Source organism: Ictidomys tridecemlineatus, chromosome X, assembly GCF_052094955.1.
Source record: "Ictidomys tridecemlineatus isolate mIctTri1 chromosome X, mIctTri1.hap1, whole genome shotgun sequence".
Classification (NCBI taxonomy): domain Eukaryota; kingdom Metazoa; phylum Chordata; class Mammalia; order Rodentia; family Sciuridae; genus Ictidomys; species Ictidomys tridecemlineatus.
This window is the reverse complement of record NC_135493.1, coordinates 4,342,467-4,364,326: the sequence shown is the minus strand read 5'-3', so window position 1 is coordinate 4,364,326 and position 21,860 is coordinate 4,342,467. Positions and strand designations below refer to the sequence as shown.

At 37.7% G+C, this 21,860-nt stretch overlaps 1 protein-coding gene across 7 annotated transcripts in view; it reads left to right on the top strand.

Moving 5' to 3' along the window:
* The window catches only part of Mtm1 (myotubularin 1), a 98,646-nt gene that overhangs the window by 11,954 nt on the left and 64,832 nt on the right, over nucleotides 1-21,860 (top strand). For 5 of the 7 annotated variants that reach the window (XM_078034148.1, XM_078034149.1, XM_078034146.1 and 2 more), the window contains exons 2-4: nucleotides 9,372-9,444; nucleotides 12,456-12,528; nucleotides 14,593-14,687. In XM_078034148.1, the coding sequence (XP_077890274.1) occupies nucleotides 9,372-9,444; nucleotides 12,456-12,528; nucleotides 14,593-14,687 (241 nt within the window). Of the gene's footprint in view, nucleotides 1-9,371; nucleotides 9,445-12,455; nucleotides 12,529-14,592; nucleotides 14,688-17,321; nucleotides 17,346-21,860 lie in introns of those variants that run through there. The other 2 variants (XM_040286744.2, XM_078034150.1) reach the window with 2 other exon arrangements.

Genomic DNA, 21,860 nt, shown 5'->3' with positions numbered 1-21,860 from the left:
ATTGTGGTACTTGGTTATAGCAGTCCTAGGAAACTAATACAGTACCCAACTGCTTGGATTAGAGTGTTGACAAACCTGTGATTTCTTTTTATTTCAAGTGGTGGAGTTGTCTACATTTTTTTTAACAAAAGTTTTTTTAGTTGTCAAAGGACATTTATTTATTTATTTATATGTGGTGCTGAGGATTGTACCCAGTGCCTTACACATGCTGGGCAAGCACTCCACCATTGAGCCACAACCCCAGCCCTGGATTTGTCTACATTTTTGACTATTATCAATCTTCTCCATATACTCTGATTTTCAAAATATATTTGCTGCTAGATCAGGCAAAGATATTGGGAAATCTGACCCTAAAATACCATTTCAGTTCTTACACCTATGTGCTAGGAATGGAGACATTTCCAACAATGCTTATTGCAGCATTATTTATAATAGCAAAACCTGGAAGCAGTTCAGGTAACCACAAAGACAAGAAAGAGAAGTATGGAGCCATGAACTAGTATGCAGCAGTGGAAATAAGTGGAGCTCAACAATATGCATCGACTTTTATGACCCAACAATCGGAGAAAAGCAAGGGGCAGAAGAATGTTGAATGATTCTATTTACATAAAAGCTAAGAAACCAGTAAAATCATCATACTATTTAGTGACATATATATGTAGAAAATGATAAAAATATTCAAGGGAGTTATATAAAAATCCACCCTAGGGAGGTAGGTTGGAAATACCTGTAATGGGTGAAGATGAACTTCTCCACAGTCATAGAAGTTCAGCATGAGACATGAACTATTGCAAATGTGAGCAGCATCCAGAGAAATGAAGTATGACTCTGTGTGTGTGTATGTGTGTGAATGCATGAGTAGGCTGAAAAAGCTTCCTGAGTGCCTGCTTCTACCTTTGAATTAAACCCTAGGGGAAGTGGTTCAAATGGTAGGTTACCTTCTACAACTTCGCCCTTCCCCCTTTTTCTAGGAAACTCTGCATATCTACTTGAGGGTTCCTCTCTCATCTCTTCCCCCACCACCACTAAATATTTGTTATTACTGCCCAATCCCTGGTTTTTCTTTGGGGTCCCATAGTCCAGAGCTGATGAATGCTCTTAGAATATAAGGAGATATTTTGAACTGCCATATTCATTATTGTAATAATTAGAACTTTACATTTTTACTCCTCAACAATTATCATTTTAACTTTTGCTTAAGAAGGCACCTCTTAAAAATTTAGATGCCCCTTTTGGCAATAATTCTCACTGGGGAAAATCAACAAGACTTTTTGTCATGGAGCATATCAGCTGGATTTGTGGGTTTGGGAATTGACAGGTGGATGGGAATTTGATCTTGTTCCTATTTTAAAACTGTTTACTGGCAGGTATTTGACTGTTACAAAATCCATTGGTGAATTTAATGATTTGTCTGCTATATCTCTAGGTAGCTTTTTACATTAAATAATATACCCTGATGGTAGTTGACTTTTTAAATAATATGTTCACTATAGCAATTTCAATTTATGAAGGATTTCTAAAGTTACCCTCTTCCATGGCCACAGCTTATGCCCTAAAGCCAATCAGCTGTCTTGAAGATGTGCCATTTATCATGAGGGGACCAAGAAATAGGGTGAATGGATCATCCCAAACTATCACTAATTCAAAATGCATTCTCCACTGGGTCTGGATTATATTGGTTTTAATCAAAGGTCTTTGCGCATTTAAAGAAGTAAAAGTCAATGTATCTTTGAGAGAAATCACAAAAATCAAGATGATATGAAATATGAGTTTCTAAATGAAATACTATTTAAAATTTTGTAATTTCCAAAGAAACATCAAACCAAATACCTTCAACCTTGAGATTTGAAGTGTCTAAAACAAACAGAGAAACTCTAATACATATGGGTTATATATGTCTATTTGTAAACCACTGAATTGAAGGGGTTAGACTAGAAGTTTTTTTTCTTTTTTTGGTACTGGGGATAGAACTCTGGGGCACTCAAGCACTGAGCCACATCCCCAGCCCTTGTTTGTATTTTATTTAGAGACAGGGTCTCACTCAGTTACTTAGCTCCTCGCTGTTGCTGAGGCTGGCTTTGAACTCAAAATCTTCCTGCCTCAGCCTCTGAGTTGCCTGGATTATAGGCCTGCACCACCGTGCCCACCTAGAACATTTTTAAAGTAAGTCTATTTCTAGATGACCAGAGCCAGGAAAAAGGTAATGAGATGAGATCCCTGTGATGGGGATCCCATGGAAAGTTTCTGTGGGATGGGAGTTTGTGTGTGTGTGTGTGTGTGTGTGTGTGTGTGTGTGTGTGTGTGTTAGTGGAAGTAGACATACTTTAAAGATAAAGTGCTTTCTGGCTGCTCAGGGCCTTATCAAGATTAGATTGATCATAGAAAACATGTCTGCAGAATGGCTGGTTAGTTGGAGAGACTGCCATTTCTGGCCATCCAGCCTTCTTGTATATTAGCACTAGTTTGACAAGTAACTTCAGAAAACATGAAAAACACTTAATAGTATGAGGAGAGGAACTAGTATTTGAACACTTTTTGCTGTATTATCATTTCTCATGTTCTCCCTCAACACTGTATGAGGTTGGATGGTGTCGTGTGCATTTCAAAGACAGGGAACTGCACTTGGTCCAGAGTTGCATGACCTTTCTTATTAAGTGACAGAATTGGGATTGGAATCTCAAATTGATCTGATCGCACTGTTTTACAGCTGGGCATAGTGGCATCCAGACAAACGATGAATGTTGGAGTTAATTGTTTATTTTGAAGTTAAGAGGGCATGATTATTATTTGCTTTGGATGAAGAAAGTTCATTTGGAAATAATTTCTTTTAATACTTTAAAGCAGGGGGTAACAGCCTGTTTTGTAAATATGATTTTATTGGACTCCAGCACATTCATTCAACTCTCTGATCTATTGCTACCTTGCAGACTTAAGTAGTTGCAGCAGAGACCTAGGGCCCACAAAGCCTACAATGTTTACCATCTGACCCTTCACAGTAAAAGTTTGCCAACCCCTGCTTCAGAGAAAACTGGATTTCAAAAAATGAAATACACTCCTACTCTTGCAAATCATACTTTATTTTCATGTGGGCTGAGCACCCCTCCACTCAGCTAAGCAAATGTAGACACTAAATTGATGGTGTTCATGATCTCAACAAGGCTGGGATGTTGAGAATTTCTCTTTTTGTCCAGAGAGTGGTTTGATTGTGTACATTGCACACTGTGTTTTCATTTTCTTGCCTCCTAGATGGGCTACAGTCAACAGTGCCTTAATGCACAAAGTCAGAATACGCTGAATCCTGTAAATCCTGCATTTACTGGCACTCAAGAACAGAGCAGAGAAACTCTTTGAGAGTGGTCCTCATTGGGGGTAATGCTCCCCCTAGAGGCTAAATCAGAAATGGAAGGGTGTTGGGTTTTAGTGTAATGTATTGAAAAATACATTTTTAAAAAATCACTATTTTATTTCTCCTTTGTACTGGAATTAAAGCAGTATGTTGATTTTTAAATAAATTGTATTTAGATTGATAGTATCTGTGACTCTCATTTCAATATAGCAAAAGAGGTTTTACAGAAATTTATTTTATAACAAAGGGAGTATCAGGCCTGATTGTATTAAGCATCACTGCCCTAAGTATTTTGAATTTTTTTTTTCAAAATAGACTTCCGAGTAAGGATAGCAGTCTGTGAAAGACCATAACTTTGAATTCAGAGGCAGTTTGTTTGAGGCAGTTTGTTCAGACCTTTTTGTTCTGTAGCAACCTGTAGAAGTCAGACTTTAAGTCAGGTTAGTTTTCCACAGCCACCAGGGGAGCCTCAGAAGAAAGAGCATGCTCAAATTGACTTAAATTAATAAACCACATTAAGGAGGCTCAAAAGAGAAAGCCTGCATACTTCTTGTTACTGTTTTGTCTGTACACAAGAAAGTTCAGCAAAACCACTCAGCAAGGCCCATTGATCTCAAATCAGGTGACTGTAGAAAATAGAACTACCCTAGGTGTTCAGATTTTGCTAGCAAAGGCCCTGTGAGGCAGAGGTCAAAATGACTTTCTAATTCTGCTTTTAGATTTTTTAAATAAGGCTAAATAGGCCCACATTTGTTTTAAAGTGTTTCTAATTATGTCCACTCTAGGTGTTTTTTGTAATCTGTGTTTCTTATAGGACAGAAAGGGAAAAACAGGTTTTTTTGTGTGTGAGAAGATGTTCTTTTACCTTCATTTGAAATGTCTGCTTCCTGGGAAAAGTTTATAGTGGAAGCTAGTATTGTTCTAGTTCTTTTTGGTGCAAATGTTTTAAAAGTGATATAAATGAATGTTGCAGTTCAACTGCCCAGAGCCCATACCCACAACAACATCCTGATTAGCCAAGGACTTGTGTGTATGTGTATGTGTGTGTGTGTATATATATATATATATATATATATATATATATATATATATATATATATATATATATATATATATATATATATGCTTGCCTGAATTCCTGACTCAAGTGAAATATTGGGTAAACAACCACTAAGTTCCTTGGCAAAGTCTTTAAAGTCTTTATACTCAGTTCTTCATTTATTTAACAGATACCTTAGGGGTAGGTTATTGTTATATTGTTAGGGGCTAGGCATTGCTACAGGTGCTATAAATATAGCAGTAAATAAAGCAGACAGGAATCCTTATCTGCAGTATCCATCTTGATGGGGCCTGTATTCCTTTGAGAGTTTGTTTCCTTGGGGGGAAGTAGGCAGTAACCACTATTATTATCTGAAAGGTGCTAAGTGCTAGAAGGAAGGAGGGAGGGAAGGCCCACCAAGGTTGAGATGGTCTTGAATTTAAACAGAGAAAATGAAGGCCATGCTGTGACTTAAAAATGCTGTTGGGTGGCACTAATTCCTGCAAGTGGGAGAGGAGGGATTTCACAGTTCCAGAAATATTCACAGTGAAATTGTTAGGAAAATAGGTTTCATTCCAAGCCACCTTTGAAGGAAGGTAGAAGGGGAAGCAAAGCTTTCAGAGGAGTCAGGTGACAAAGTGAAACAAAAGGCAGGACATACATATGCAGATTCTTTTAGTCTGTGATAGACAAACAGTCTGCTGGAGGATCAGGTAGCTGCCCCTCAGCCTTTACTCTCAGCAGGAGACACTGCTCAGGTTTAGAGGGGCTCCCACATTCAGTCTTTTTCAAAAATCTGGTTTATTTGCTATAGCTTTATTATGTAGCCTTATTTGAAGGGGCTAAGAGGCCCCAAAGATTGCTTTTGGCTGGTTGACTTGAATTCTCTTATTCGTGTTTCTTTGTTGAAAACTCCTCTGCTGGGATTGGGACCAGTCAGATCTGCACCTGGTTTCTTTAAAAGGATGTTTGGAAGACTTTTCTAGAAGGAAAGGATGCCACAGCATTAGGAGACCTGGTCCTGAGCTGGCCCTGCCAATAACTTGTATCAGGGCCTTGTCTTCTGTGTCACAGGAGAGAATTGTGCTTAAATCATCACAAAGGTTTTTTTTGGGAGGATCAAAAATAATAGAAGTCTACCTTTGCTTAGGCTCCTGTAATTAGCATATATATAGGGAATTAAGTTTCAATTTTTGCTTTAAAGCCAGGATAGCGAAAAATCAATGTTTTTTTAAAATAAAATGGATTAAAACTTAATAGGGGTTTGGGACAAAATGCTCTGTAAACCAAAAGGGCAGCTGTTTTTTTTTTTGTGTGTGTGTGTGTGTGTATGTGTGTGTGTTTTGTAAACTTCACTATAGTTTCTGATTATTATCAAACTGCACTTAGCACAACATATTTGTTTTATAGATAAAGATACTAATAATGAACTTCCCTTGCTTGGTGAGTTACAGACGTCTCAGGGCCTGTAGTCAACTGACTAGCACATTTTCCACAGTGCCACTCTGCTGCCTCTTGTCCTATTTCAGCCATTATATTACTTTTAAAAAAAGCTTTATAATGCAGTCACAATCAGCTGTGCAAAATCCCTGTAATATTGGACTTTCTCCCCAGTATTTCTAAGGTCAAGAATAATTTGCAGAAGAATTGGTTATGGTGTAGGTATTCAATAATTATCCTTTCTAAATTTAAAAATGCTGATACTTTGTTAACAGATAGTTGGAGTGGCTCTAAGCTCTTCACATGTATTAACTCATTCATTTTGCCAAACAATGATGAAGTAAAATAGGGGATAATAACAACAGAAGTCAGAGAAGTTAAATAACCTGCCCAGGGTCATATGGTTCATGCATTGCAGTTGAGATTTGAATGGAGCCAGATCTGGTGTCTAGTTCTCCACATCAGGTAGTTCTGCTTCTGCAGACTTCAGCAATTAGTTGAAATCATTCAACAGAAAGGCTTATTGATGGGGCTGGGGATGTGGCTCAAGCAGTAGCACGCTCGCCTGGCATGCATGCGGCCCGGGTTCGATCCTCAGCACCACATACAAACAAAGATGTTGTGTCCGCCAAAAAACTAAAAAATAAATATTAAAATTCTCTCTTCCCTCTCTCTCTCTCTCTCTCTCTCTCTCTCTCTCTCTCTCTCTCTCTCTCTCTCTCTCAAAAAAAAGAAAGGCTTATTGATGAGATTTGAAAGCATGGCTCATCATGGAATTGGCACATGTAACCTGGACCCTCAATTTCTTAGGCTCATACTTAATCATCATCCTTTTAACAGTAGGAGTGTCTGGTATGACTCCAGAAGTGTGAAAGGCCTCCCATTGTATGATTTCATTTATATAAAATGCCCAGAATGGGTGAGTGTGTGTGTGTGTGTGTGTGTGTGTGTGTGTGTGTGTGTGAGAGAGAGAGAGAGAGAGAGAGAGAGAGAGAGAGAGAGAGAGAGAGAGAAAGTAAATCCATGCTTGCTGGGGATTTGGGACATTAGGGAATGATGAGTGACAATTAATGGGTATGCAGTGTCTCTATGAGGTGATAAATATTGTATAAAATTGATTTGGGTTATAGTTGCACGATTCTGGATAAATAGAATCCTATAAATTGTACATTTTAAAAAGGTGAATTAGATGGTATGTAAGTTATATCTCAATAAAACAGTTTTAAATGAAAGGAAAATGAGGGCTTTCTTCCTTTATATTCGTTTTCAATTGAATTATTTCATGAGAATTGATGAAAACAAGAGGAGTCATCATTCTTTTATGATTTATGAACAAATAGGAAAAGGAAGGTGAAGACTGAGTGGACCATATTACTGGACATTTAAAAAATTCTCTATTGACCTGATGGATTTCTTTGGTTTTAAAACATTGACTTATTAGATATTAGTGTAGATTTTTTGCTAAAAAACTAATTTCATATCCATTACTGAAAAATCCCACCTAGCATATAGTCTTGTTTATTCCATACAATAATTTCAGGGCATATATATCTAACCTCTATCTAGTTAATCTCATCCATTTCTGCTGTCTCTGAGAAGAATGGATTATTTTACTTGGACATGAAATTAAGGTTAGAGGGGGTTTTCAAAATATCATACACTATTTTGTCTGAATTTAATTCATTTTTCAGCTTTTCACAATTCTTCTTAAAGTTATTTTAATTTTAAGTTGTCCTACTCTGAGCAGTTTTAAGTTCTTTAATTTGAGTATGTCCTCAGTTGTTCATTCCCTCCCCACCTTTTTTGAGACAGGGTCCCACTATGTTTCTCAAGCAGTCCCTGAATTCCTGGGCTCAATTGATCCTCCTGCCTCAGCCTCCTGAGAAGCTGGGTCTACAGGAAAGTGCCACTGTGCCCTGCTAATTGTTCATTTTAAGCTTTAATAATAGTTCTCTAGGTCCAGTATTCTGTGATGGGGTAAACCAGTATTGAAATTGGTCCTATCATAATGTTTCATGATATTGTATATTTTCCACATACCCATTCATTCACTAATTATGAGCACCATTGTGTGCCAGGGTACGGCCATGAACTAAATGGACAGAAGTCTTCTATTTGTATAGTTGGTCTATCGTGGGGGCAGCCTGACAGTCCTAATAATAATAAGATTGCTGTCAGGTGGCCACTAGTCCACATCCTCGTGGTTTCTTTACCTGCATCTTGGTCACCTCTTGCAGGCCATTCTTAAGGACAGTGTTGAGGACTGTAAAACTATCAAATTACTAGGATTTGTGCCAAAATGTTTTGATATTTTCCATACTTATTTTTTATGGAGTGATGTTATTTTAATGCAGTTAGCCCTGGGATATTCACAGTTACCTTTTTGAATTGGATATGGATTACCTCCCAGTCATTTCATATCTATCTATGTGCCACTAATTTTGATAAATAAAGCCAAATGTGATAGCACAGGCCTGTCATCCCAGAGGCTGAGACAGGAGGATCTCAAGTTCAAGGTCAGGCTCAGCAACTTAGTAAGAGCCTGTCTCAAAATAATATAAAGAACTGAGAGTGTAGCTTAGTGGTAGGGTGCCCCTCAGTTCAGTCCCCGGTACCAAAAAACAAACAAACCTTTTTTAAAAATATTTTTTTAGTTGTTGATGGAACTTTATTTTATACTTATTTATATGTGGTGCTGAGAATTGAATCCAGTGCCTCATACATATGAGGCAAGTGCTCTACCACTGAGCTACAATCCCAGCCTAAACAAACCTTTTTTTGATAAATAACCAAAACATTATTTAGTTTCCTGTTGTCAAGTCTAAATTAAATACTTGTGTTAAAATGCTTTTGTGTATGTTCTGAATTTGATGCTTTCATTTATGTCTGAATTGTTATAAATATTCATTATTTAAATGAAGTATGTACTTTCCCTAGAAAATACTGATTAAATCAAATCTTGTAAATTTGGTTTTGATCAAGTCCATGCCACATTAAATTGCTTTAATTTGGGGAGACAGAATTCTTGAAGGGGAAAATAGTATGAGTTAAATTGCCCACCATTTTATCATTCTGTTTGGCTGACTCTAGATTATCTTTCAAAATTAAGAAGTATGGAAACCTAAGGCCTGTTGTCCATTGATAAACATCAGATCAGGCTAGGTTTGTGGCTCAGTGGTAGAGTGCTGGCATAGCATGTGCAAGACCCTAGGTTCAACGTCTAGTAATAAGAAACCAAAAATCATTTTTTTTTGTAACTACTTGAACACTATGAACAAAAATTCCTGGAGTATGTGTGATGTCTTCCATAGAATTTACCCTTTTGTATTTAGTTCCACTTTTCTTGTTCTTCTAAGTTTCCTAAAACCTCATTAGAGCTCTTTCCCATACTACCTGTGCTTTGGTTAGTTTTACTGGGGCCTAGTAAGGAAATAGAGCCTGTAAAGTAGTACTGGTCTTAGTTAAAATATTTAAATCTTTAATGTCACTTGTGTTTGAAATTATAATACAAATTCAATTAATATAGAACATTGTCTTTCTTGGTAGAGTTTCCATTATGGCCTCTGCATCAACTTCTAAGTATAATTCACACTCCTTGGAGAATGAATCCATTAAGAGGGTAAGTTGAGTTTCCAGATTTATCTGTATCTTTCTCTCTCTGCATGATATTAGGTAATCATTTGGGGTTTATTGAATTATGAATTTCATTCTTCATTCACATAGTGTAAATATGGTCTTATTTATTGCCCCACCTCATTTAAGGACAGATTTTAGATAGAACACCTTCTATGTGTTAAGTGATTTTTACATTTTTAAGTTCATAAGTTGTACCTTTATTTTGAGAACTTGTGTTTCATGAATTTCTGTCAGACATTACATTTCAGGTACCAGGCAATCCTCTGTCCCAGAAAGCTTTCTGAAGCAGGTAATGGAAGGCCAAGGCCGACTGAGCAGGCTACCTAGCCTTCCTAAATATTGGCATTATTTTCTAATTATGATGAAGAAAGAGTTGCATAATCAAAACAAATACAACTTTAACAGAAAAATGGTTCAGAATAGCCAGGGGAACATTGTACAATTAGTGGGAGATTTGGGAACATATATTGAAAAGAAGGGAGTGAATTTAAAGTCATCTTTATTCATGGCCCTGTCAGCCTTTAAGATTATCCACCAGAAAGGTTAATTTCTACTCCCATCCATCAGTGTATAAGGCTGCTCAAGCAATCAGAGGGAGCCAAAGGCTGTCTTGTAATTTGTATTCCTTCAGTACTAACAATATGGATCTTTTGGGTGAAAACTGTGTTTATCATCCATTTCTTCTGTGACATGACTGTGTCTTTTGCCTGTTTGCTTTGGGGTGTTTTGAGAGGATTTTTTATTGAGTGTTATTTATATTATGATAGTTCTCTCTTTATAATATGCACGTATTTTCTGATTTATTGTTAGCCTTTTAATTTATGATATTTTGTTTTGATTTTGAAATATAGGAGTTCAAAGTTTTATGTAATCACATCTGTCAATCTTTATCGTTTTTATTTTGTTATCTATGAGGACATTCTTCATCTCCCAGATTATTATAGATTTTTATCATATTTTATTTTGGTATTTGATACAAGAATCAGTTCTAAATATAAGACTACCTTCAAGAATATAATTATAAGTCCTTAGGTAATACTGCTCTGATATAAAGTATTAATCCCATGTTATTCTGTGTTAATCAAACATTCACTTTCTCATTTTGGGCTTGGATTATGCTTTATCCTATTGATCCTGAACTGTGGTATTTAAAAAGCATACTGAATAGAACATTTCCCCTTGAATTTGTTTTTAGTTAGAGGCAGTATTAAAGGATAATAATTTCTTTCCAGTTTTCTCGTTTATGTAAGGTGTGTAGTTTTGTTTCTCATTGAAGGAATTCCTGGCTGGGAACAATTTATCCTGCCCCCCTCCAATTAAGACACTTACAAGTAGTAAAAATGTTTAGAAATGGCTAGCAATTTTAATTTTATGTCTGAATAGAAAAGATAGAACCATTAAAAATCCAGCAAATGCCTCACTTTCATATCTAAATATACAATGCACATTTCTCCTATTTCATAATAAATCTTTCCATTTGCATAGCCCCTAATAGTTCATAAAGGTGCACTACTGTGTTTTGTTTCAGTTAATATTTGCCAAAAACAAACAAACAAAAAACACCTCTGAGGGCAGCACAGCTAACTTTATCCATGAAATGACATTTGGTTTTGGAGAACAACTAGAAAAAAATGAATTAAAAATAGTAGTGAAAAATCCTTTTGCCCAAACAGATGTTATCAATGTGCCTCATACATCATAAAACTAATGCATGCCACATTATAATGGATCATTATACTAGATGGCATGAATACCTTGAAAGGTGCCTTTACTGGGCAAGCAGGTCACAGTGGATATCTTTGGTAAACTAGACTCCTAGAAGTTGCCTGTGAATTTTAGTGGTTAATACTTTCCCTGCTTGGCAGAGCTTCTGAAGTGGATGAGCCATGCCTGGAAGGGAATACCTGGAAAATGGGAAGCCTAGAGGAATAGGAAAGTCACTGGAGAATTCAAATGGTTCTTTTTTTTTTTTTTTAAGAAAGAGTGAGAGAGAGGGAGAGAGTGAGAGAGAGAGAATTTTAATATTTATTTTTTAGTTCTCGGTGGACACAACATCTTTGTTTGTATGTGGTGCTGAGGATCGAACCTGGGCCACACGCATGCCAGGCGAGCACGCTACCGCTTGAGCCACATCCCCAGCCCCTAAAATGGTTCTTAAGGCCCTTATCAGCTCAAAAGTTCTCTGTGACTGGGGATATAGCTCAGTTGGTAGAGTGCTTGCCTTGCATACATAAGGCTCTGAGTTCAATCCCAGCACCACATAAAAAAACAAAAACAAAATCCTCTGACAGAACATTCTTCCTCTTGTCTAGGACAAGGCTTTTAATAAAGGCGAGGAAGTAAAAGTGAGAAAGGGTCTTAGTAAAACAAGAAACCAAAAAGATCATGGTACTTATTTTCTGACATTGTAATAAGATGCTGGCCAATCACTGTCCTGTGGTTCAGTTAAAGTCCCTGGAATTAAAATTTTCATTCCTACCCTTCACAAAAGATGACTGATTATATGAGTCTCTACCAACTGAGTAAGCCCATGACCAAGATGACTGAATATTTTATATGAAAAAAGAAAGCTGGTGTGGTATACAATGTATAACTAATACATCATATTTATATTTTATCATTTTCCTGAAAAATGTTGACTTTAAAAATTTAAAATTAGTATCGTTCAAAATCATGTAAACTGTATTTAAATGTATGCTGAGAGTTAGCACATCTAATAAATGTTGATGCCAGATTGGTTTTATTTGGTGGCAGTGCTGGGGATAGAAACCAGGGCCTCATACTTGCTCAGTAAGTGTTCCACCAATAAGCTATATCCCCAGCCAAGACTGTAGTATGAATTTTCAGTTTGAATTTTCTCTGCTAATTTTCTCACATGCTAAATCTCTTAATTTTTTCCTTTGAAAAGTATATTTTTAGTTGCTGTATTCCTGGCTGTTTTAAGACCCTGTGCACGTCATGTTATTATTTCTGATTCCTCTCCTTCCTTTCCAGGCATCTCAAGATGGAGTGAATCGGGATCTCAGTGAGACTGTTCCTAGACTCCCAGGAGAAATGCTAATTACTGGTAAGAACCCTCGGATGCTAGGGTTACAAAACTGGATGAGCAGTGCGGCAGGATCAGGTGGCTTCAGTCCCGTTTACTCTGTACAAATCAGAGACAAATAGACTAGCTTTGTTTAAAAGCCTTAACACAGAGAATGCTCCACATTCCTTTCTTGAACAGAGTTCTTTCAGAAGTTTTGTGCTCATAGAGATAGTGATATTCTTCTGTCAGTACCAAAGACTGAGAATGATTTTGGACAAAAAAAAACATGGATTATTTCTTGAATGTTTTTACCCGAGCTATACATGCTCATGGTTTAAACTTATAAGAACAAAATACTATTAAGGTTTATAGTCTGTGATAATATGCTTCAAAATGATGAACTTAAAGGCTTATGGATTCTCCTCTGTGAGATAATAGATCTTTTTTGTTTTAAATTGTAGGGGCTGGGCTGTGGCTCAGTGGCAGAGTGCTTGCCTAGCATGGGCAAGGCGCACTGGGTTCAATGCTCAGCATCACATATAGATAAATGAATAAAATAAAGGTCCATCAAAATCTTTTGTAAAAAAGAGTATTTTAAAAAAAATATTCATTTGTAGCTGGATATGGGGGTGCATGCCAGTAATCCCAATGACTTGGGAGACAGAAGCAGGAGATTGCAAGTTCAAAGCCAGCCTCAGCAACTTAGCAAGATCCTGTCTCAAAAAAAAAAAAAAGGTTGTGATGTATCTCAGTGGTTAAGCACCTCTGGGTTCAATCTCTGGTACAAAACACACACACACACACACACACACACACACATTTAAATTTGTCAGAAAATAGAAGTTAGTAATATCGAGGTAACATTTTGATGTATGTGGGTATTTTAAAGATAAATTTATATCAAGAGGAGGGTATCTACTTTGGAAGGGCCAGATCATTCTGACATAAGAATGCACAAGCATCCGCATCTTCTGAGCCAAGTGCTAATGTATGTTAGGGTTCATATCCACCTCTCACATTTCAGTGTACTTAGAGTCCATAGGTTACCATTGTTTCAAGGAACATTTCAATTCATTAAGATCAAGGTTTTTAATTTAAATGGTTAAAATATGGCACTAATTAGATGAAGATCCTAGACAAAAAATACTTTTGTGAATTAGCCATGCACCATGAGAAACTATTCTGTGTCTATAGAGTTGCACATATAATTCTAGTCTTGAAATAGAAACCAACAGGATGTGTCCATTTCAATTTTTGGATTAGAGAAAAGAAGATATTTTCACTTTCAGTGGTCTTCATGTAAAGTGTTGGTGCTAAATATCAGTGCCCAAACCTAAATCAAGGTAGTAATCAACTGAATTGGTGTGAAGTAGCCTTACTGGGTATTGTTCATTTAGCACATGAGGGAAAAGGGATTTTAAACTCATTAAAAAATTAAAGATCATTAACACATTCAAGGACATCCTTGAAGTATAAGAGAATGATATATTTCTTTATCATTAATTAACTCTTTTGATTAAGTTTGTCCTTGTTTGATTCTTCTGAAGATGTGCTATTCCTTTGTCCATCTGTTTTATATGACTTAAATGTTTGAAAAGAATATAGCTAAGCTCTTCTCTGGACTATTAAAAAATAAAAATAGACTATAGATAGATTTCTATGATTAGCATTCATTTATTAAAAACATGATATTTGTGTAGTCAGAGGTAGTTCCATGAGATTATCCTATATAAATTGCCATCCTCTGATTGAAGTAGTGTGCATAATTATTTTACAATCATCTGAGGGTTGCAGCAGTGATACCCTTATTTACTTCTGCTTCACTAGCTGTTGTCCCCTTGCCCCAGATAGTGACGGCATTATGGGAAAACTCAGGGAAGCACTGCTAGTGCCTGGAAATGAAGTGGCCCCACTAGTTCCCCAACTGTCCTGATACAACCTAGCGTGGTAATGTGGAAACATTGCCAGTGCTTGCTTTCAACCTTTTCAGTAATTTTTATTGTAGTTATTCTTAGCCAAATAGTTTATATTAAATTAGTACCATTTATTGTGTATCTTGGTATATATTTCCATTATTTTAGGGTACTTTTTTTATCTTACTAGACAAAGAAGTTATTTACATATGTCCTTTCAATGGCCCCATTAAGGGAAGAGTTTACATCACAAATTATCGTCTTTATTTAAGAAGTTTGGAAATGGTAAGTAGACTATAAGACCATAAAGATGACCCTAACTGTTAAAGATAATACTAAACTGTGTTTCTTCTACCTTGCAAGATTGACTGTGGATCAGATTAACATGGGGGATAGATTTGCTTCTCAACTCTTAATTTTTTGCTTATGCAAAACTCATTTCACACTAACATCTTTTTATGTAGGGAATAGAATAAATATTAAAAATACATTTTATGAGCAGGTTTTTAATTTCTGTGCCTCAATTCCCTCTTCTTTAACATGTAGATAGTACCTACCTCCTTGAGTAACTGTGAGGATTAAATAGGAAAATTTATGCAGAAATGTTTAACATATGTCCAACACATACTACGTGTTCAAAACTTTTTCTGTCTCTAAAAAATTAACTTTATCTCCCTTATAGTAATGGGAAGAGGTTGGCAACTATAACCCTTTTGTAGTTTGGAGAAGTTAGTTTGGTGTAGAACAGTGGTTTTTACCAGGAGCATAGATGAGAACCACTTGTGCAGCTTACAAGTAGTAAAGATACCCCAGATTTACTGCCTCAGAACGTTGAGGCCTATAGTCCAGGAACAGTAGTATTTTCTAAAACATCCCAGAGGAGTATGCTGAATATGAATCCTTGGTGAAGGCCCACCACTGTGGAGATTTCCAAGTGTTTAGTTACAAAGCAACTAGGCAGCATTGTAGAATTAGGGTCATTTTGGTATGGCTTACTGCCATTGGCACCTTTTCAATTTTTGGCCACAAAACTTCAAGGAATGGAATAATGATGGGGAACAGAGATGCCCTAGAAGGAGAAGAGATAATGAATAGCTGTTGTGGCTCTCACAGAACTTGTATCAGATGAGGCAGATTGTCATTGCTCATGTTAGCCTGAAGGGGTAGGTACACTTCCATGGGATGGACTTAGGGCACATAGGTTCAGGATACTTGAGAGAGTAGTCCATCAGTGGAGAAAATCTAGCTTTTGTTTTATTATTCTTAGCCCACTTTTTCTTTCAGATAATTCATATCTAGATTGTTTGTAACTTTTAATTCTTTTATTATGCTCATTATTATGTCTCTATTCTGAAAAGTGCTATTTCTTACCCATATTACCTTAGCTATGGGAGTCTACTTGTAAAGTTTTGTGTCTCCTATGAGCAAGGTAGTCATAGGGATGGGTACATGGAGCAAGCCACAGGGTCCTGGGACTGAGCATTTTATTTCTGTGAATTGGGTCAGACTTCTAGGTAAGACTCCAGAGATAAGTGAATATTTTAGTTTTCCAGAATAGGAAAGAAGATTCTGGAAATTCACAGCAATGAGATGGATGTGAACCTTTGCCAACAACTGGTAAAAATTCTACAGTTCATCATTTTAAATAGATGACTTAAGTACCTAGAAGAAAAAGAAACCAATGGGAGTGGTATGAACATATTTTCAAGGCATACAACAACCCCTATTAGACCTGGGCCAAGTGGTGGCAGTGCATTTTACATGGGGTTATAGACTGTGTATTAAAGGCTTAATGCCAGCCAAGAAGGATGGTCACTAACATCTTGCTGTGCAAGGCCTTTCCTCTGCAGTGCCCCTAATGCAATGCATGGCCAGCATGTCAGAAGCAGCAAATTAGTCAAGGTGGTAGATGACAGATTTGGGATTTGAATTGATCTTAATCAGCTGGCATATTAGAGCAAAACTATATAAAATTTATAATATAAAATCAGCATAGATAACATTTACTTAGTAAAAATCATTTGTGTCATTAAAGGATGAAGAAGTTCTTTCTTGACATGGGTCTAAGTGATTTTGAAATAGTTATGGGATATGAATGATTAAAAATTAATTTATCTGGAGGGTAAATTAACAGAAGTATACTATAATGCCTGCACAAAATGAGATGGTAACCCCATCTGAAGTGATGGGTTCAAGTCCAGGTGGCACATTTTAGGAGGGACATTGCTTTTCTAGATAGAGTTCAGACAAATAGAACCAGGTTAACGAAGGGACAGAGAAATGAGCAGTACCTAGTTCCATTTTATATTGCCACTGGTGACAAACTGAGAAAATTAATTTAAACTGTGGAGCTATGACAGGATCGTAACTATAGTGTGATCTCAACTACATAAAACAAATAAAGTAATGTCTAGAAGAATCTAAGAGGAAATAAACCAAAAGTTTCTGCACTTGGGATATCCAGAGTAGAATTGCACATGATTTGTTTTCTTCCTTTTACTTGTCAATATTTTTCAAAATACCTAGAATGAGTATGTATCACTTTTTTAGCTGGGAAATCACTTAACAAATTTTGTTTATTTTGTTTTCATATGGCACACTTCAGGATAAGGATTAGCATTTAGTGGGTAAATCAAATGCCTGTGTGACAGTGATTGCTAACATATTTCTTCTTCCACTAAGTTTGACATGAGCATTATAAGCAATTGGCCATAACATTTAATGCAAGTACAAAAGAAAACAGCTAATAGCGGAAAATCATCATATAATGAATGCTATTTCGATGCCTAAAAAGAATCAACATATAGTGTTTCTTCATTTAAAGTCCTAAACAAGAACGTTAATTGTGGATTCTGCTGTAAAATGTGAAAATTTTTTTTGTGTGTGTTTGACAAAAAGCTGTCATCTCACTGGCATTTTGAAGTGGACACCTGTTTGTTGCAGGTATGTAAACACCGTAGTGGGAGAGATGAGTGCAGATGTGTGCAGTCTGATTTCAATGTCAGCTTTCCTATTTTGTAAGGTGTAACGGACAGATTCCCTGCCTCCCTTTTCCCTGGGAAGTCAAGGAATGGTGGTACATGCTTTATTGCCACAGTGGCTGCTTTTTACCTGGCTCTCCTTGTATAGTCTGCCCTGAACACTACCTCCACAGTGATCCTCCTTTATGCCAGGCTAACCAACTGGTTTATTAGTTCTGAAACTGTCATTGGCTTCCTGTTGTCTATAGAATAAAATCACTTCTCTTGATATGGTATAAAATCCTCATTTCTGTAGCTCTGACTCACGTCCCTCCTCCCCAAACACACTATTCTCCCACCCTACAAAGCCCCTTCGTTTTCCCCATCATGCATGTGTTGTTCTAACCAAACCCAGATGTCCCTTTCTCTGTCCCTTTCAAAAGCTGTTATTTGTCCTTGAGAACCAACCTCAAAAGTCCTGTCTTCTCTAGAGCCTTCTCCAGCTTTCCTTGAAGGACTCACTTCCTTTTTACAACCCTGCAGCCTCTGTTAATACTTATTGCTATAAAACCTTCCCTGGCCACCTTAGCTACATTTTTAATACCCTCTTTCATCTTTGGTTGTTTTTCTCCTGAGCACTTGTTACTTCCTCCTATTTTATATCTCTGGTTCCTCCTGTTTATTGTTTGTCTGTCTGAGGACAGAGATGCTTATCTGTTTGTTCACTGTGTTCTCTCTGCTCTTAGGATGGAGCCTGGCATATGTGCTCAGTCAGAATGTGTTGAACAAATGAATTCTATTTGCTTGCTGATCTGTCTTGGCCTTACCAAATGCTTAGTCCTTTTGGGCCTCCAGGCCTAGCTAGTGTAGCATTCAGTAAACAGCAGGTGCTTAATAAATGTATATTCAAGTGAACCCATAAGGGAACATGCTCTAGTTGTTGGTGTTCCTGAGACATTTGTGAAGGACTAGTCACTGGGATGACCACAGTGTGGACCCTACCAAATTGTGGCATCTTGCATACCAACATTGCCTCTGGAGTTCAGAAATCCCATAGCTATTTTTTGACCTTGAAGGTGCCAAGGAACTTGCTTTTGGGTTAATATTGTGACCCTAAAAGGGACTACTATGGACAAAATACCCATCTGGAAGACTGGCATGAAAAAAATTGCTTCTAGATTTCCTACACAGGAACACACTGGATTTAGGTCCTGCAGTGGATGAGAAAGAAAACCCTGTACTCATTCACATATTCATGTGTTCAACCAGTAGCATTCACTGAGCATCATGATGAATCATATACTGTGCCAGGTGAATAATACTATGCCTTCAGGCCCACACAGCTTTATGGGACATAGAGATGACACATGAAATACAACACAACCCACCCACAGTGGTACACATAATGCTGTGAGGAAACAAGGAAGAGGATGGTCACTCCAGTGTGATGAGTCATGGAATGTTTTTAGAGGGGGTGAAATTTGAACTGAGATGTGGAAAAATGGTAACAACTGAACAGGATGAACATAGCAGGTAGAGGGTTTCCGTATCCATGTTGTGCTTTTTCCATGTTGATATACAGGTATCTATACTATGGGGATGGTTGAGTACTCTATGGGAGCTGAAAACTCAGGAGAGAGTTGTGGGGGACAACAGGAGATGAGGCTAGAAGAAGAGGCAACCTCAGGAGTCTCATAAGTCACAATTTTTTTCATTGGGACTGGGGATTATACTCATGGGCACTCTGCCACTGAGCTACATCTCCAGTCCATCTTTTAAAAAATTTGAGACAGGGTCTCACTAAGTTACTAAGGGTCTTGCTAAGTTGCAGAAGCTGGCCTTGAACTTGCAAGCCTCCTGTCTCAGCCTCCCAAGTTGTTGGGATTATAGGTGTGCACCACCATGCCTGGCATAAGTCATAGTTAAGCAGTATATATCTTGTATGGAGAATGATATACCAGATACACATTTCAGAAGGAGAATTCTGGTTGAAGCATAGATAACGGAATAGTGGCAGGGATGACTGAAAGCAGGAAGACCCACTAGGAATTTGTTTTGGTTTTCCAAGTAAGTGAGAAGGGCCTGATGCAGTTGTAGTAGAGATATAAAGGAGGAAATAGCCATGGGAAACGTGGGTGACCATTTGAAGGTAGAGGTTGAAGGAAAGAGTCCAATCAAGAATGACTCCCTTGGTTTTTCACTTGAATGATTGGACATGCTATCATTTATCAAAAAAGACATTACAGCAGAAAGGAGTATGTTGTATATTAGCCCAGTGGTGAAATAGTTGTGAAGATTACAGCTATATAGCTATAGGTGAATATGTCTCAGTCACAGTTGGAAACATGACTCTGAAGCTTCAGAAGTTAATAGTATATTGGGAATGAAGAAAATGACCTAAGTCTGTGAGATCACTTTGTAAGAGTAAGTAGCATGAAAAGGGACGTGGGTGAGCTGAAAACCCTGGCCTAAATAAACCTTTTTCCATGGTGAGGAAAGAAAGAAGAGCACATGGAGAAAACAAAGCAGGAGCCATGACAGCCACAGACAAGCTCCCAAGAACAGGCTGTGGTAGAAATCAGGAGGAGATTAGCATCTCAGGAAGGAAGGGAGCAGAAATGGAGCAGGGGTCAGAAAGGTAAAGAATGAGAATAGGTCAGGGAGGGTGTCCCCGAGGAGCCCCATTGGGAAAAGATCATGCAGAGGGGAGTCCAATTGGTTTCTCTTGATCTCCTTTCCTCCTTGTCCTTGCTGTAAAGCTTGTGCAGCTTTCAGGCCTCAGCAAGCTCCTCTTCATTGATTCTTGTCCCTATGGCTTCATCTCTCCCCTTGACTTCAGTCACTTCTCTGAATATAAAATTGTGTGTTGACAAAGCTCCTTAGGGTTTACCAAGCCCTTTTCTGTGCACTTTTTCATTTGAGCCTGACAACTGGCAGGCAAAACAGATGCTACCTGGGCTCATTCCTGTGGCTTCCTTTTTCTCCTGGTGCTAACCTTTTTACCCAAATTTCTCACTTTTTACCACCTGCTAGAGTTCTCTTGACTTTCTTCCTGGCGTCTCACACTCAGGGTCAAGTGGAAACTATTTAACTCTTTCTCCCTCCCCTAGTTCCTTCCGTAGGTGTTCTTATTTGTCTTAATGGTGTTACTTTTTATCCTGTTACCCTGGAGTTAAATCTGTATCCTAGTCCTCATTTTTTTGCAGTCTTCTTTGTATTTGCCCCATCCTTTCTGGTGCTGTTGCCCCACCTACATGGCATTCCTTATAAAGATCCAGTATGCAGCTGAAGAACTGCCATCCTCTTCTTCCCTTTTATTCCTGAAGTAATCACCTTCCTAAAGTTGGTGTTTCTCACTCTAGATTTATTTCGAATATCTCTTGAAGCTAGAATGGAATATAGGAGATGTGTAGGAAACGAAAGGACTGGGGGCCTTCCAGATGAGCTGATTATTACTCTTGGGCACTAGAATTTGGCTTTATGTTTAAGATTACTGGCAAGATAAGAACCATGTTTGGTAGACAGCTTTCATTTTCTGACAATGTCAGAAACAGCATTTTCTTCCTGGACTAAATTCAAGGAGAAATTTGTTGTTTAACTTTTCTTTAAAGGATGAATACAGTGAGTCAATTCTTTAGGTAGAGTATTACCAAAAGAGTTTCAAATCATGTTTAATTATGTGGTTCTTTTGTTAACCCTATGTTACAGTTTGAATCTGGAATGTCACCAAAACACTCGTGTTATTGGTCCCCATTTCACATTAGGGGACAAGTCTTCAACCAGTGTTCACTGGAGAAATTACTAGATCATGATGTTTCTAACCTCATCAGTGGATTCATCTGTTTGATGGATAAATAATTCAAATGGACTACTGTGGGCAGGTGGGGCCTGGTTGGAGGAACTATGTCACTGGGAGCATTCCATTGAGCACTACATCTTGTCCCTGGTCCTCTCCCCTCCCTCTCTCTGTTTCCCAGCTGTCATGAGCTGAGAAGCTTTACTCTGCCCTGTCCTCCCATGATGTTCCAACTCATATCTGGCCCAGAGCAATAAAGCCAGACAACTGTGGACTGAAACCTCTAAAACCATGAGCCCACATAAACCTTTCCTCCTCCAAGATGTTTGCATCAGGTATTTGTGTCACGGTGATGAAAAGGTGAATAACACCCTCAATAAAAACAGAGCTTACAACATTATTTTTTTTACTTGTTATAGTTGCTTCAGTGAAGGACTAGGCCAGTGCATACTATTTTGCTTTTCTGTTGGGTTTCAGTGTAGAGACAGAACTTACAGGATCAAGATGGGCAGCTTGTATATATGTGAAACTCTGTCTTTAAAATACCTGGTTTCAAAATAGCCTTCAAACAAGTGCTGGGTATCATGCTACTTAAAAATATCAAACAAGCACAGCAGAGCTTCATTTCCTTTATAGCCTTCAGTGGCTGCCATTGGAGCTGTAAGCCTTGGGTACCACCAAGACCAAGAGGGGAGGCAAAGT